Below are 18456 nucleotides of genomic sequence, written 5' to 3' on the forward strand. Positions count from 1 at the left end.
TAGCAGAGTTAAAGATAAGATTTGCACTGGGTGTGACGAGGATGGATAGGATTAGAAATGAGTACATTAGAGGGTCAGCCCAAGTTGTATGGTTGGTAGACAAAGTCAGAGAGGTGAGATTGCGTTGGTTTGGACATTTACAGAGGAGAGATGCTGGGTATATTGGGAGAAGGTTTCCAAGGAGAGCTGCCAGGGAAGAGAAAAAGAGGAAGGCCTAAGAGAAGGTTTATGGATGTGGTGAGAGAGGACATGAAGGTGATGGTGTAACAGAACTAGATGCAGAGGACAGAAAGATATGGAAGAAGATGATCCGCTGTGGCAACCCCTAACGGGAGCAGCCAAAAGAAGAAGAAGAAGTATGTATGTGTATGTGCATGTGTGAAAAAGGTTTGGGGTAGTCACCCCGTTTATTTGAAGATTTTGGCAAGGTTGAAGCAAAAAAACAACAATACGTCTTTGAAGACATGAATCTAAAACAGAACTGTCTTAATTCCAGAAAGATTGCGGTTTTATTATCTATTGGAGGAAGTGATGTCATTGGGGACGGAACTGGAAGTGATGTTATAGAGCCTGGGACCAGAAGTGATGTCATTGGGTCCCGGAACTGCAAATGATGTCATAAGAAACTTGGCAAAAACCAAATGATTTTATATCTGTCACTGAGGTGACCCCACCCGGATATATTCACTTCACAGAGCCTCGCAGCTCAAGACAAGGTGGAGGAGTCGCAGTAATTGCTAAATCGAACTTAAACATCAAAAGAATCCCCATTGACAGTCTATTGTCTTTCAAGTGTCTGGCTCTTAAGCTAATAACAAAATCTGGTCCTGTCTCACTTATTGTTGTCTATCGTCCCCCAAAATACAATGCATCTTTTTTATCTAAACTAACTGAATTATTAACCCACTTAAGTTCACTTTCCCAGAGAGTCATTCTTCTTGGCGATTTCAACATCCATATTGACATTACTGCATGTAAACTGAGAAATGAATTCCTATCCTTACTGGACTGTTTTGACTTGGTGCAGCATGTTGATTTTCCCACCCACTCGGGTGGTCATATACTGGACCTGATCTGCACATCTGGATTATCTGTTGGCAACACTTATAGCAGTGATTTGGGACTGTCTGACCATAAAGCATTTCTTTTACTGCTTCATTATCTCTCCCTCCTCTTATCTGTAAACATCAAATTTCTTTCCGAAACGTTAAAAATATCTGTCCCTCTGTTCTTGCTGGATCCATTTCTGATCTTTTACTGTCTTCACCTATTCCATAATAACTAGAGATCTTGTTGACCACTATAACTCAGCCCTTCATTCAGCACTCGATAAAACAGCTCCTTTAAAACTTGAGTTTTTCTTTAAGCATTCAGCTCCATGGTATAATTCAGAGCTACGATCAATGAAAGCAACTGGCCGACGCCTTAAGAGAATGTCACATAAGACTGGCCTCACTGTTCATATCCAGGCTTTCTCTGACCATCAAAGGGCTTACAGGGATGCAGTAACTGCAGCAAAGAACACACATTACGACAGAATAATAGAAAATGGCCATTAAAATCCAAGGGTTTTGTTCTCTGTAATTAATAAATTACTTCAACCAGCATCTGGCCCAATTACCTCCTCTACTGAAGTCTGTGAAAAGCTTCTCCACTTTTTCCACAATAAAATTAAAGATCTAAATAATTCAACTAACATAAATCCATCATCCATTTATATCCTTCCCTGTCTTCCCACTCCATCCAGCTCCTTTTCTAAGTTTTCACCAGTCACATTGGCATTTGTTAATGACCTGCTTTGTAAGATGAGGCCAACTACTTGTGTACTGGACCCCATCCCCACCACACTTCTTAAATCCTGCCTTCATGCCATAACCCCAAGTGTTACGACATAATCAATACATCCCTCAGCACTGGGTTTGTGCCAGCCACTTTTAAAATCGCTTCTGTAACCCCCATGTTAAAAAAGTCTGGTCTTGATGGTGACAATCTATTTCCCACTTACCTTTTCTGTCAAAAGTTCTCGAGCGTGTTGTAGCCTCCCAGCTCACCAATTACTTAACCTCTAATAATTTGATGGAACCCAGTCTTGTTTCAGGGCGCAGCACAGCTGTGAAACTGCTCTTCTTCGGGTAACCAATGATTTGCTTATGGCAGCAGACTCTGGACAAACCAGCATATTCATTCTGTTAGACCTCAGTGCCGCATTTGACACTGCCTGACATGACATTCTACTGTCCAGAATGGAGAACATGTTGGGTATCTCTGGCACTGCCCTCCAGTGGTTCAAGTCCTATCTGACTGATAGGCAAGAGTTTGTTAGTCTTGGCAACAGCAGATCCAGCTCAGCGCCAGTCACACAAGAAGTTCCTCAGGGCTCTGTCCTCGGCCTTCTTCTCTTCTGTATTTATATGCTTCCCTTTGACCATATTATTCGTAGATATAATTTCATCAGTGCAATTTCATCAGAGTTTTCTCAGCTCACAACTTTCAGTAAAATTATAACCTGGATGGAGCAGAACTCTTTAAAATTAAATTGCTATAAAACTGAACTCCTGCAAATTGGCACTAAAGCGCTACTTAAGAAAATGAGCTCCTTTTCAGTCACTCTTGACGATGATCTCATCAGACCTTCTTCTGATGCAAGGAATCTTGGTGTCATTTTTTGATTCCTCCCTTTCTTATTCCGCCCACATAAACCACATTAAGAAACTTTCTTACTTTCACCTCCGTAACATAACTTGGATAAATTACTATGACCCAGGGTTCCGCCAACATTCGAAACAATAGCAGCATGACAATTATCCAACATCAAAAAAATCCAAGGCCCAAGCCTTTGCTGGGGAGATAATGTGCACTGTAGTGATGAGCGAACATGGCAGAGTTTGCTTCACAGTGAGTTTCCCAAAATCACGGAAATGTTTGATATTCGCAAAACTTGGCAGACTGCATTAAAGTCAATGGGGAAGGACTAACTAAACTAGATTTGACTGGATTATAATGGTGCAGCTGTCTTTAGAGTGTTCTTCAGGGCTAGTGAAATCTCTGCCAACTATACTGGACCGATTATTGTGGCCAAAAAGGTGACCTGAGCTGTGTGGCAACATTGCCAACCACTGCATCACCGTGCCACTGTGAGATCAAAGAAGAAAGAATGCAGTCAGAGACGTACAATCATATATTTCATCAAAACAAAGCAGTAATGCTGAGATCATAGTTAAAAGTCATAAAAAATATGTAGGTCTTTAAAAGGCAGAAAATTCAAAGTGGCGTGTCATGATTGAAGCCACTGGCTTGTTCTACTTTTTTCAGCTTCAGCTCACAAGGCTTTGGCAGAGAGCCTCCTTTTCAGTCTGACCGGAAGTACTTCTGGCACATCAGGACTGTGGCCAGGAAGCACTTCTGGGTCGGGCAAAACCTCCACCTCCTCATGACAGCCAAAGACCCTACAGGGCTGCTGTTGAAACTACAACTCCCATGCAGCCCTGCAGGTGTCCAAATGGGAGTTGCACGAGTGGGATGCTGCCATCCAGCATAGTAGGGGGACACATGTCCCTGGGAGGCAAATTCTCAATCTGTCCATCCATTATAATGACCTCCCAGCCAGGTATGGAGGCCCAATCTATCCCAGCCATGATGCCAGCCAATCCATTTCCTCCTTTACAATAGGTATAGATATAAGACAGTCCAATAGTCCTTGGACAATTAATATTTAGAACATATTTTATAACTTTATATGTACAAGAAATGGAAAATGTCATTTAAAGGTGACTAGAGTATGAAATTGTCGTGTAATAAATATGTTTCCTTTTGTTTGATTAATAGGTCAGCAGCTGGCAGTGAGTGATGCAGACACAGCCCCAGAAGACTTGATATTTGAGCTGTTAGAAGCCCCTCATCATGGTGAAATAATAAGAACTATCTATAATCAAAAGGAGACTTTAGAAACGGGTATGTCATAAGGATGGCCTATGTGATGCTGAGTTTGTTTTTTTATGAAACCAGTTTGCTTTGTATAAGTCACTTTTGCTTTACTACCAAATGAAGATCTATTCAGTAAACACTGACTTAGGTTTCTACAGGACTGATGACAGTTAACATTTCTGTTATGCAGAGTTAGACACCTAGTCTATGATGTCTTGTATATTTTCGTGTCTCTGTGGTTTTGTGGTTATTCCTCCATCATCAAAATTGGGGACTGACATGCTTAGTCCATAAAATTGCAATATTACACAAATATGTTATATAACACCTGAGATTCTGAACAACTAGTGCAGTACAGCACTACTTTAAGAGCACAGAAAGCAGAAACGGGTAATTTTAAGGTTAAAAGTCTATCACTGTATCACTTTTTCTTGAACCCTTTCAAGGCTTTTCAGGAGGTGTTCCTACTAGTCAACCTAGTGTCACTCAGACATCTAGCTTTGCCTGGACTGCCAAGCGCTCGCATACAGCTCCCTTGCTGTGAAGAGCTGTGTGGCAGCTGCTTTGATATGTTCTTGCAAACCCAGTAATGGGCACTGAGTGATTTATAACACCATAACAGGTTTTTAGAATATATTTATAGGAACTAACCCCTCCCCCACAATTTAGGCTTTAAGGGGGTCCAATGGGTTACTTTGGTGTCCCAGACTTTCTATATGTGTCGCTGTGCTTAGTTTGCTTTTTAATGTCAGTTAACTTTCCTAACATAAATAGCTCAGAGTGGTCATGGGAATAGCAGTGCTACAGAGAGTTCTCTGATTACTGTTGGGAATACAGAAGCATTGTCCTGGGCCAAAGCAGTAGCAAGATGTCTTCAGACTGTCAGTGAATAACATTCAAGATCCACAGTGGGGTGTCAGCTGTTTTACTCTAAGGACAGCTTTGTCGTGTGATTTTCCAAAATGGGAAAGGCCAAAGCCACAGAAAAAAACTCACAAATTCAAAAAGAGTTCTTAATTTTATGAGTAAATATTTTGTGAATAGTTTAATTAAATAAAGGATGCACAACAAAATCGAATTGAATCGAAAAAGCACAAGTCAGAAATATGAAAACTGTCATTTCTAAATCCTTAAAGAATTGAAGGCAATGAAGGCAAAAACCAGTCCTGAGAGCTAAAATAACATTGCCCAAGAAACGTAGAACCTACAAAACAGGAAAAGCCATAGCTCACAAAATACTTAAAAATAGTAAAACAAAATAACTTGGAAAATAGTAGTTGGACTAACTCGAAGAGATGGGGGTGTTGAAAAACACAGCACTCAGAGCTTGCTAGTGCTACAGTAACACAGCTATGGCAACATCTGTCTGAGTAGCTCTCAGGTGGTAGCCACGTCTGTTATAAAGGTAGCCCCACCCCTGCAAAATTAGAACAATATGAAACCTAGCGAATTGGGAAAAATAACAAACACAAAACAAAGGATAAACTAAACAAAACAGTAAGAAAGCAGTAGGGCAATGAAAATATTAACAAAATCTTAATACATTTAATCTAAAAATAACCAGTAAAGTAAGATCACATTATCTGCTGACCAACACTGTAAGCAACTCAGCAAATTACATAAACCTTCCACTACTATCCTCCATTAGCCTGAAAACTAATCATTGAACTTATGTTGTATGTATTATTATTGATTATTAGCTATTTTTCACCAGAAACAGAATAATTTAAATTTCACTGCTGTTCTGATAATCAATGTATGCACAAGTAACCTGTATGAATAAATGTGATCTATGAGAAAGCAATACAGAATGATTAATTTTGTGATAAGATCCTTGTTTTCTAAGTTCTCGTTCTCCAAGATAATGTATAGTTCTCTGTTTTAGAAATGTTCAACACAAAATTCAGTTCTGTAAAGCTCACACCATAAGGAACTTTGCATACAAGTGACCACCTTTTGCTGGTAGATTATCCCACTCTTCACTTGAAATTTGCTCAAGCATTTTAATGTTTGCAGGTTCCCTATTACCAGGTGAACTTGACTGAGTTCAGAGATTTTTGCAGGAAAGTTTAACAAAGTCCTCCTTTTTCTTTCTAACCATTCATTCTTTTGTGTTTTTGGATGTGTATGTTGGTGGATGACTATGATTTTTGACCCCCATACCTAATTTTCTGAGACTGGGTAGCATATTCCTCTGTGAAATGCTTTGATTTACTTTGAGTTCAAGGACCTCCACCATACTCACAATAATTGTAGATAGGCTCTACTTTTCTTAATTTTTTAGCCTACAAAAAAAGTGCTGGTCTTTATTATGAAAGAGCTCTAGTTTGGTTGTTCCACAGAACATTTCCCAGGCAGATTTTGGTTTCTTTAAATAGTTTTGGGCAAAGACCAGTTGTGCCTTTTTATGCTTGTCTTTCAACACTGAAGTGCTCCTTGGCCTTTACTAAAAGAGCCCTTTTTCATTTAGTGTGTGGCATACGGTACAGATTGAAACAATCACTCCAGATTGCTTTGTGTCAGCTTTAAGCTGTCTGGATATGTTATTTTTTCAACAGTTTACACAAACCTTGAAAGACTTAGATAAATATTCCTTTTCCTATCATTTCCTAGGAGGTTTTTCACATTTGCATGAACAGCACACTTGTGTTCACTAGTCACCTTATTCGTCAAATATTTTCCTGGAAATTTGTCTTGGGCTCATTTAGGCAAACATTTTTTTCCCAGCACCCCATGATGCTTTGTAAGGCCAGAGTGACATCACAGAGCTGTAGCAGCCACGTGCAGAACTTTCATGCTGACCTATTGTAAGATCATTTCTATCACATCCCAATCAGTACTCCAGCCGGATTTCCATCCCGTATGTGTTTTTAAAAAAAAAATTTTAAAAATTGCATTATTTTCATTTAAAGGGGTACATTACTTCAGCATTTCTCAACCACGGGGTCATCACGTACTGTATTGCCACTGATGAGTTGTGGGTTGCTGTCATTGCAATTTTGTTGCTACGTGCTGCAATCAATAGCGCTACACAATATGTTTCCCATTTCCAAGGGGGCCTCCTCCCAAACCTCTTCCAGTCGCACTTGTTTCACCAAGGGGGACACCAGTCCGACCACCCAAACTCTATTGATTACACTCGTTTCAACAAGGGGTGGTCAGCTTTGGCTGCTAGTGGGATGTCAATGAAGTTAAAAAGTTAAAACTGGGTTTCAGTACTATAAAGGTTGAGAACACTGCATTATCCGACCATAATAAGAATATTACAACTACTGCCACTGGATATATTGACACCTATCTCTGTGAACTGGCAGTGCAGCACAGCACGGCTAATTTGCATGAATAATTACCCATGTGTTCATCTAGTATCTCAAAAAAACCTTAAAGGAACCCTCCCCCTCTCAATTCACATGTCAGAATGAGACACCATTAAATAATAATAATAATGAAAAAGATTTATTAATATTAACAAGGTGTTTCTTTTTGATGGAAGAAAAATGTGCAAAGCATCTACACAGATACAATGGGGGCTGCACCTGGCTACAAGTTCAAACAATGGAACAAGACAGTCCTATGTCACTGCTTCATGGAATAGCCAGTGTGAGCCTCATGATTAGAACTCTGTTAGCACAATGATCTATATTTTATCTACTTACTGCTTGTTTGTTGCATTCTGTTTCTGGTATTCGTTCCAGCTATGTCTTTTGTTGTCTGAGGCATGGTTGTGCAGTGGTTAGAACTGCTGCCTCACAGCTCAGATCAGTTTTTTGGCCACAATAATTGGTCTGGTATACTTGGCAGATGCTTACTTCTAACCCCCAGGAAGACTTAAAAGACCGTTTCACATTTATAAACCACTAAAACCACTAATACTACTTCAGTTACTCCTTACCCTTTAACTTCAATGCATTTCACGGAGTTCTGGGATGTCGCCATACTCATGGTGAAGCAAGCACTGTGGGGTTCACTCATCATTATTCTTAACATTGTGTGCAGTGAAAGCAGGAATACCAAGGTCTCTGAAGATGACTCTGTACCCTTTGTATTTTATGATGTTGTTTAGTTTTTCTGATGATCACAGTCAGCTCTCTTGTCTTTTGCATTGCTAATAAAGATCTGAGAATAAAAGTGATCTGTTTCAGGTATTACATCCGTCATTCATTGATGAATTAATGTCAAGTGAGTACTGGCAATTTATTGCAATCTAATGTCACTTTAATCAGAATTTAGTTCTTCCAATCAAATATACTGAAATCATTCAAAAAGGCATCAATAATAGTGCTGTGGCAAATTGTCAGTTTAAACACCATTTCCTCTCACATCATTTGTATAATCATGCTGTCCTTATATTAAACACATTAGTGCAAATAGAAGAAACCTTTCTCACTGCCCATACACGATATATTTAAATTTCAAGGGTGCCTATCATATTGACTACAACTGTATGTACTGTATAATTGCTTTCTTTGTTAAGTTGGGGTTGAATGCTGGGTTCATATTTTTTAACATACTATTTTATTTGTTAAATTATTTCTATTTGTTTGGTTGAATTGTATTGTGTTGTATTTCTTACCTTATTGAATGTAGTTCCTTAAATTGCTTGGTTTGTATTATTTTGATTTTGATTTTTATATAGATTAATTTTTCTTGTATGTTTTTGATAACATCTAAATTCATCCTTTTACAACATTTTCTTAAGCATTTTCACTTTTTTATATATTTATTTAAAGAATAAGGTGGTGATTGAAATAACCCTGTCTTGGTGTCAGATCTCTTCTTTTACCATGGTATGCAGCAAAATAACAAAAAGCTTTGAGAATTTATACAGACAGTCTATTTGTCACACCTAACCTGCCTTACAAAATAATATTAACTGCAGAAAAAGTGTTGGAAATGGAGAACTGTTTGTTGGTTAAAGATTAAAGTTGAATGTTATTTCCTTTGTGAAGGAGATGGATTTACATTTGAAGATATCAGCCGGAACTCCCTTCATTATGTACATCATGGATTAGATGCTGAAGAAGACAGCATGGAGTTTTCTGTCTCAGATGGAATTTCAGTAGCAACATCTCGCGTGAGAGTGGTTGTGTCCAGGTCCGGAAGTGGGGGTCCAAAGTTGGCCCCTGGCTCTTCACTCTCTATGGAAGTTTCTGAGAAAAGCAGTACTGTCATCAGAAGAACACACATTGCTTACACTGTAAGTCCAAACCTCCCTTTACTTTGCTCTGTTTAAATATGTCAGAATTTTGAACTTTGTGTTTTCAACCTTATTGTTTGTCAGGTTCAGCAGTGCTTACTGCTCATTTAAGACATATAAACTTGTTGTTTGCCTTGATATTTTTTTTTGTATTTTTTGCTAATTTGTTGATAGTGTTGGAACAGAAAAGAAAATTCAGCAGAAGCCAAAAAAACATGTAGATGAAAAAAACAATAAATTTTAGTAGATTTTGACAAAGAGAAAAACACTCAGGAGTTTTGTTTTTTTGTTTTTTTTAATACGTACTGCTTTCTTGTGTAAGTCTTTTAATGAAGTTTAAGCTGGTCACTTGCAGTCCATTAGAACAGATTACATATGTACAAAATTCTGTGAATCCTCATTAACGAAGTCAACAATGCAACCCTTTATTATACTATCCTTTAAAAATAATGTGGTGCAAGCCAATATAATGTAGGTCATAATTGTCATTGTCTCTGGCCATTACAATGATTTTTTTCTGCCCCTTGAGTAATTTCTAAGTTTTATTGCATCCTGGTGCACTAAGGAGAAAACGTTTATGATAGCTATACTTTCTATGGAACTAAGTTTTTGTCTAATAGTACTATAGTAATTACGATAGTAATTAACAACAAGAGTCTGGGCATAGGAGGCATTTAATTTAATGCTAACTACACTTACTGCTCAATAGAATAAAGCATTTCAAAGCAATAAATCACTGTACTGTGGTCAAAGTGAAAGAGATTAGAGCTGCAACAACTAATCACTGTCATCAATCACATCTAATGATGAAAACAGTTTCAAACAAACTGATATTGGTAAGTTACTTTGTTTAGCAATATGTACAGTACCTTTCTTCACTGACTGATCAAGAAAAGTGTTAATCCAATTTTGAGATATGGAAGAGACCTATGATGTAAATGTGGGTAGAGAGTCGAACAGCAAAGAATTTAAAATTGTGGAGTCATTTCAACTTCACATTTAGTAAGAAATCAGTGTCTTGCAAGATCTGTAAAATGAGTTACCGGTAACTTGAAATGAGAGAACAACTGTAAGCATTTGAAATTAAAACAGCAGAGCAATGATGATTTCTCTGTTTTAATAACACCTGGAGAAACCCAGGAGCAATCTTAGTGCAACTTTCTTCTCTTTCTTATAGCAGTTAAAAATCCCCATTTGACAGTTCAGAATCTGTGTCCTCAGACTTCCTTTACAGAGTATTTCTTTTGACAATAGTGATGATGACTCAGTTCATCTCAGTCTTTGCTTCCATCTAGCAGATGAAATAAAGCAGTACACTCTAGATAACTTTTGTTTATTTTTTTTTGACAATGGTTTCAGCCTTCTTTAATTTTATATAGAAACAAAATTACTGCGTTGTATTCCAGTTAAATGTAAATTACAGAGGTTACCATTTCTTTACATAGTTACATGTAGGTGGTACAGACTTCTTTTACTAGAATGTACTGTAGCTGTTGTGTTTTTCTTCACAGGATGATAATTCACCAGATGATAAAATAAGGATTCAGTTAATTTCTTTACCTATGTATGGGATTCTTACAATGACCAAAACAGAGAAAATCAGTGATGAACTAACAGAGTTTTCTTCTTTTACTATTGAGGATATTAACCGTGAGAGAATAAGGTAAAAAAAATATTTCAACATTACAAAGACAATGGTTACTAAACTATAAGGAGGAAGCTTACTCATCTGAATCACTTTTTCACATGGCCATAAAAAAGTTTTCTTTCTTCTAGAAGGTTCCTGTCCAAGTTGAAGTTATAAATACCACCATGTTTCTTCACTTAAGGAGTGTTTCTTAATGTCACTAAATACATTAGTTCACAATGAAAAGGATCTAAGTCTGCTATATCTGCAGTCTTCCTTCACAGTCCTTGTCATAAAAAGTTGTAAGTTAACTACATTTATGTATTCAAAATGTAACAAGGAATGGACCCTACTTGTGAATGATACCATCAACACTGGCCTTACTAGGTCATATGTTTCAGGAATGTCCCAAGTTAAGACCATTTTCTGAAATACAGGAATAGATGTATATTAATAAATGAAATGAAGTTGACCAGACGCAACATGAAATATCTTCGGTTTGTACTGTCTGCAATGAAGTAAAAGTCAAACTAAATTTAAGAATCACTGCTTTTTTATTTGCATTTTCCATACCTTTCCAACTTTTTTTGATTTGTGGTTATAAGTTAGCTACATATTACAATGCCTTTATCACATTAGAATGGGCAGATATCTTATTATTTGTAACCCAGTTTTGAACCAAATCAGTGCTGTCATTGTGCAATGCTGTGTGTGATATTTGTTTGTTTCCTTTTAGGCAGTGTTTGACACAATGCATGTTGTAGCCAACTATTAATTTTAACAGTTTTTCACTAAGATATGTTAATACAGTGATCCCTCGCTATATCGCGCTTCGCCTTTCACGGCTTCACTCCATCACGGATTTTATATGTAAGCATATTTAAATATATATCGCGGATTTTTTGCTGGTTCGCGGATTTCTGCGGACAATGGGTCTTTTAATTTCTGGTACATGCTTCCTCAGTTGGTTTGCCCAGTTGATTTCATACAAGGGACGCTATTGGCAGATGGCTGAGAAGCTAGATTGCTTACTTTTCTCTCTCTCTTGCGCTGACTATCTGTGATCCTGACGTATGGGGATTGAGCAGGGGGGCTGTTCGCACACCTAGACGATACGGACGCTCATCTAAAAATGCTGAAAGATTATCTTCATGTTGCTATCTTTTGTACAGTTGCTTCCTGAAACGACATGCTGCACAGTGCTTCGCATACTTAAAAGCTCGAAGGGCACGTATTGATTTTTGACTGAAAAACAAACTCTGTCTCTCTCTCTCTCTCCCTGCTCCTGACGGAGGGGGTGTGAGCTGCCGCCTTCAACAGCTTTGTGCCGCGGTGCTTCGCATACACTCCTTTGAAGAGGAAGATATGTTTGCATTCTTTTAATTGTGAGACAGAACTGTCATCTCTGTCTTGTCATGGAGCACAGTTTAAACTTTTGAAAAAGAGACAAATGTTTGTTTGCAGTGTTTGAATAACGTTTCTGTCTCTCTACAACCTCCTGTGTTTCTGCGCAAATCTGTGACCCAAGCATGACAATATAAAAATAACCATATAAACATATGGTTTCTACTTCGCGGATTTTCTTATTTCGCGGGTGGCTCTGGAACGCAACCCCCGCGATGGAGGAGGGATTACTGTATTCTATTCAGAGGTAATTCAAACATATGTGAATTATTAAAAACATATTTTTTAGTAAATTATCTCAACTGGAAAGAAATCGGCTAACACTGTGGCAGGAGCAGCATTCGTGGTTGAAACTCCCTTTGTCTGAAATGAATGCAGATAATAATATATTTGAGAAATGATAAAAGTTGTTGATTTGCATTAATTATAGTTTTCTTAACAGGTACACTACATCTTTTGAAACTGATAACCAACCAGTGACAGATATATTTCATTTTGTTGTTTATGATGCTGATAACAATCGGCTAGATAATCAGATGTGTACCATCACAATTTCATCAGTTCAGTCGATGCCTCCAGTTATTACTGTCAGCACTGGTCTTGCGGTGAGTTACACAAATGACCATCACAGTAACATCTTTTTCTCTGTTATTGTTTGGTTTCAGTCCTAGAGTTTATATTTCCTTACACCTCACCAACAAATATTAGTCATTTTAAATGTTAAACATTTGTGTATAAATGTATAATTGTTTTGGGGCTTCCTAATAGACTTGCCTAGTCTATGGTGAGCTACTGTGGTGTATCTTGGTTTATTAGAATTATGTCTATTCTTGTGTGATTCTGCTTAAAATTAACAGTAGAATCCCTGAAGCCTATCAAAAACATCGTAATGCCGGGCCATCTTAAATTCCTTCACCTCTTCATCAGTGTTTTTGTTTTGCAAATGTGTTAATCAGCACAAGCAGCAAGCAGCCTGCTATCCCGGAACAGACACACATGAAATGTATATATTCCAAATAACGATATATTATTTACCCTATACAATTCCAGACACCTCGCACCCAGTTGAACAGACTTGAGCTCTGAGAATTTTACGTCTGACTTCAACTGCGTCGGTGGGGGAATGGGATAGCAGGCTGCTTGTGCTGATTAACACATTTTATATTTTTATATATATATATATATATATATATAATATATATATATATATTATATATATATATATATATATATATATATATATATATATATATATATATTTATATATATATATATATATATATATATATTTATATATATATATATATATATATATATATTTATATATATATATATATATATATATATATATAATATATATATATATATATATATATATATATATACATAAGCCTGTATACAATGAAATGCTTACATTGTCATAATGTTAAGAAAAACTTGTTCTAAACAGTTTTTTGTGTTAGCAACAGATAACTGTGCTGAAATGTGTCAGGAGTTGATAAAACCAAAACCTTTTCTGCAGGTGCAAGAAGGGGGTAAAGTGCTGCTGTCTGACAAGAATATTCATATAGCAGATCAAGACACTCCAAAGAAGGATATACTAATAAGGCTCATTACACCACCCAAACATGGGTATATAGAAAACACTAAAGGAGGTAGGCAATTTTGTTTTGTTTGGTGTGTGCTTTTTGAATTTTTGTTTCTAGTGTTAGCAGAAGTTTAAGTACATGAGATTATTTTGTTTGCATCAAACTGTATAAAATGCTAGTGTAAAGAATTTTTTCTTTGTGGGACATTTGTATATACATTATTTATTTCCTTGACAATACTTCATGTCATGACTGAAACTTAAGGGAGATTTGCCTCTGTTATTAGTTTTACAGTCTGGTCTGACCAATATTCCCTTATGCTCTGTAATATAAATTACTGAAAAATGAATCACTTCTTTTGCATCCTTAAAATTGTCAGTAAGAAAGCGTGTAAAAGCGTGAAAAATTCATTTCAAACCGCACACGCACTTTTATGCCATGCTGCTATTTCAGTGTTAATTTAGCCATACAAGTGTTTTGCATTGAACAATAAGTTTATTAGGTGCTTTAATAATATTGAAAATTATTATTTAAATCTAGTGATTTTCAAAAATCAGTCACACTGATAAATATCTATCTACCTGACCCACATTTTTATTGAAAGAAACAGGCTGCTTCTGAAATATTAAAATAGATAAATTCAGATTTGTTAAACTCCACCTAAGGCTATAGGAAAAATTTGCACATATATAGTATAATACTGTAGGAGTTCTCTGAATGTTTTAAAAAAGTATATATTTACCACTTTTTTTATTTTTAGGAAGCAGTGTACAAATAAGTCCTGATGTGGCCTTCTCTTTTGAAGATGTCATGTCCAACCATATTTACTATGTTCAGAATCTCCATAAGGACGTGGAATATCATCAAGACAGTTTCACATTTTATATTACAGATGGATTAAGTCAAACGGAGAGCTTTAATATCAATATAGATATTCAAGTAAGGCACTGTGTTCTCTAGTTTTTGTATTCATATCCCTTACTTTTATGCATTACCTAATTGCTTTGTTTCATAACTGGATGTTTTTCAAACATACTAATTATTTACAGTTGAATTTCAGTAAAATTAAACTGAAAGCTATAACAACATAATATGTTCAGTATAATGTAATAGTGTAATCCCAGTACAAGACATTGGGCTCTTCACCAAACCAACGTGGTATACCTTAAATTATTCTTGTGGTTTACTCTATGTATATACAGTAAACCTGATAATAACAAAAGATCAGCATACAGAATGGAGTAGGGAAGATCCTAAGTAATTAAATATCAGAACAAATTAAAAGCATAAACAATAAAAAAAATACTGTAAAGTTAAAATGAAATTGTAGAAATTAAGAGATCACAGTAAACCTTAGAAAAACAAAGGAAACCAATAAATGCAGAATCTTTAGGTATTTTTTTCTCTTGCTGTGGGACCATTCACTACATTTCAATCATAGAACATCCTATGGTATTTTTTAAGGAATTTTATAACTCAAGTTGATTACAAGTTGATTGGCTGTTTTAAAATCTTAACTTCAAGAAAGTGCTGGTTATTCTCCCAACAATGCATCACATTTATGCATTCAGGACCAAAGGGAGACAGCTCTATGTCTCCTTCCTGTAGGGTCCAATTGCTGAACTCCTGATTTATCAACTTGTATTTTTATATCTATGTTGGAAAAGACAATCCATTTACCTTTATCACTGAATAATGATGGCAGTAAATGTATTAATAAAATACTGACAGTCATTTCTTGCTTCATGTAGAAAACTTTAACCTGGTCAGTTCTGAAAAATAACCACCCACATCCAGGCAAAATGTTAGATATCTTTATTTCAAATATGTTATTTGTATTACAGAACAAGAACGATGAACCACCAAGGGTTGCTGCAAATGGTATAATTGTGGAGGAGGCATCTGGTGTTGTGATCAGGAATAGCTCATTAACATTGCTGGATCTTGACACGCCAGAGAATGAGCTTATATTAACTGTAACCAAAAAGCCTGACTATGGTTAGTTTGTGTCACTTGCAGTGGGCATTTATTTGAGTATGAAAATTTACTAATACTATACTACTTCTAATTTAATTAATTAAATGTGAAAAACTACTAGGAAAAAACGACAAAGTCAAGTTGAGAATCTCTTAGTGTCTTGAATCTGTCTTAATATTCTCATTCTCTAGAAACATAACTAAGGAAACTCCAGTTGTATATAACAGTTAAACACTCAAATGCCATTTAGATCTGTTACCTCATCTCCTCTTTATACGTTCATTGCATCGGCTCTGGGTTAAATCACACTGCAAACTGGCTTTAACTGCAGCCAAAGTGTACTCTGTGTTTAGGCACCATTACCTTTTTTTCTAAGTTATAAGCTGGGCTAAATTAAAGTGATTTACAGCTTAGATTGGACTGTGAAATTTCTTGAGTATCAGAAGAATTTTACAAATATCATACAGTATTTAGAATAGGCTGCATTTAAATGAAGTTCAAAGAAGCTTGAGAGACTTGGTTGAGTTTAAATCTTGAGTTCATACTGTTTTGAATATCATATATGAATGCAAATTGATAATATGTGATGAGATGAATACTTTTGTTCTTATTCTGTTGCTTAGAAAGTTAATAGTAAGTGTCCTTAATTTAATATTGCACTTGAATTTTTGTTTATGTATACATTATGTTAAATGTATACATTAAATATACATTAAATGTTAAATAATAACTGCGGTGGGTTGGCACCCCTGCCCAGGATTGGTTCCTGCCTTGTGCCCTGTGTTGGCTGGGATTGGCTCCAGCCGACCCCCGTGACCCTGTGTTCGGATTCAGCGGGATGGAAAATGGCTGGCTGGCTGTTAAATAATAACATTTAATCAGATAACTTTATTTATAATTGACTATCTGTGTAAGATAACTGGAGCATTACAATCTGATATGCTAGTTAGGTTTGCTTAACTCATTTGGTTTTGTTCTGTTAACAAAGGCTCCCATTTTCAAAGGTTCAGTAACCTTTAAAGGTACAGTAAAACCTTGATTATCTGTCAGGGGTCATGACCGAGGCCATGATGGATAAGAGAAAAAAAATTTTATACAGTAGATTAGTTTAGCGAATAATCATATTTATTTACAAAACTATATTAATAAAATACTGTATGATATAGTATTAACAACAATTAATTCATATAATATTATAATAACCAGCATAATAAGCAAATATAAGAGGTACTGGAATTTTTATGTTTTAGTTGGAGTCTTTGTTCCATAACAAATGGTGCCCTGTCTTATCTGGATAACAGAGTACACCTCCAAAACAATAAAGGAAAGCTTTCCCTACCAGTCAGTTTATCTCCTGCCAGTTATGTTCTTTTTTTTCTCAACACTGCAAACACTCCTGCTTATTGACTCCTGACTCCCTACTCAAAACTTCCGTCCGCCACACCTTCCTTTTTCTCCTAACTTCTCCTGTCACTCATCTCCTAAGATGCGTGTCCACCCCTTACAGAACAAAAGCATTTACAGCATTCTTTCCACCCTTTCTGCTCTCACATAGCGCATCAGTAGCTGCCTGCATGTCACAATACATTAACAAAATATAACAAAATTTAAAAAGAAAACTATGATGTAGAAGAACATGAACATTAATAGAGATTAACATTAACTTCAGTGGTTTCCATTTTTGACACATTTTTCAATTTTGTCTGCATCATGATTCATGTTATAGTTCACTGTTCTTCCTACTCCGTTAATTGAAACAATACTTGAAGCAGTTTTCATTTAGTAAATTTTTTTGTGACAATTCAATACCACACACACACGTTTATTGGCCATAACAATGTATGGTAGATAATTATAACAAAAGAGAAAAGCTACAAAATGTTATTAAAACTGAAGGTACATAACTGACACCATGGTGCACGCACAAAGGAGAGTTGTTCTAATGTGCAGAGCTTGCAGCGTACTGCACAGCAGTAGTAGTACAATAATAGGTAGGTGCTGGCATGTGCAGTTTTTGATGGATAATCAAGGTTTTACTGTATATCTCTCCATTCCACCCCAGGTAAACTTCGTCGGAGACAATTCTACTCAGAGCCTTTTGATAATGGACGTGTGCTGATAAAGGGATCGTCTTTTACATACCAGGATGTTCTAGATGAACTGATTGGTCTACACACCTGACAGTCTCAGCATAAGAAATGATGAGTTCCATTTCTCTGTAACCGATGGAGTATATACTGAGAGTGGCAGACTGAGTTTACATTGGATGTGCAGAAGAATGATAGCCCAAGGCTCACTGTAAATAGAGGTCTTCAGCTTGCTGCAGGTAACAATTTTTAATACCATTGACAATATGTGCTTTCTTCTCCCCTGTCCTTCTATCTATATATTTGATATATGTTTGAAAAGCTGTTTTATTTTTATCTAGAGATCTGCAGTAGGCATATATGTACATGGCTGATTTCATAGATGTGATTACTTAATTCTGCTGCTCGGTTAGTTTTACAATTATATTTGTGTGGAACATAAAAAAGTGTGATATACAGTGTTCTCAAACAATGATTTAGTTGTGTCCCAAGAGTTCTAACACATATCTCTAAAGATGTGTTACTTTTCAACAAAAATATCGACGTTTCTAGAGATAATACTAGCTGAAGTAATAGTTCTTGATATTCTAAGTTCTTATAAAAGTGGATCATGGTTGTAAATAGCAAAGGCACCATAATTGCTAGATTTAA

At 36.2% G+C, this 18456-nt stretch overlaps 1 protein-coding gene across 1 annotated transcript in view; it reads left to right on the forward strand.

Moving 5' to 3' along the window:
* fras1 (Fraser extracellular matrix complex subunit 1) overlaps positions 1-18456 on the forward strand; it is a 303582-nt gene that overhangs the window by 235407 nt on the left and 49719 nt on the right. Inside the window, 10 exon segments of the mRNA XM_028805595.2 lie at positions 3826-3951; positions 8874-9121; positions 10633-10784; positions 12595-12757; positions 13675-13807; positions 14502-14680; positions 15586-15739; positions 17781-17887; positions 17889-17979; positions 17982-18044. Coding sequence (XP_028661428.2) covers positions 3826-3951; positions 8874-9121; positions 10633-10784; positions 12595-12757; positions 13675-13807; positions 14502-14680; positions 15586-15739; positions 17781-17887; positions 17889-17979; positions 17982-18044 — 1416 coding nt within the window.

The sequence above is a fragment of the Erpetoichthys calabaricus genome, chromosome 7 (genome assembly GCF_900747795.2).
Source record: "Erpetoichthys calabaricus chromosome 7, fErpCal1.3, whole genome shotgun sequence".
Classification (NCBI taxonomy): domain Eukaryota; kingdom Metazoa; phylum Chordata; class Cladistia; order Polypteriformes; family Polypteridae; genus Erpetoichthys; species Erpetoichthys calabaricus.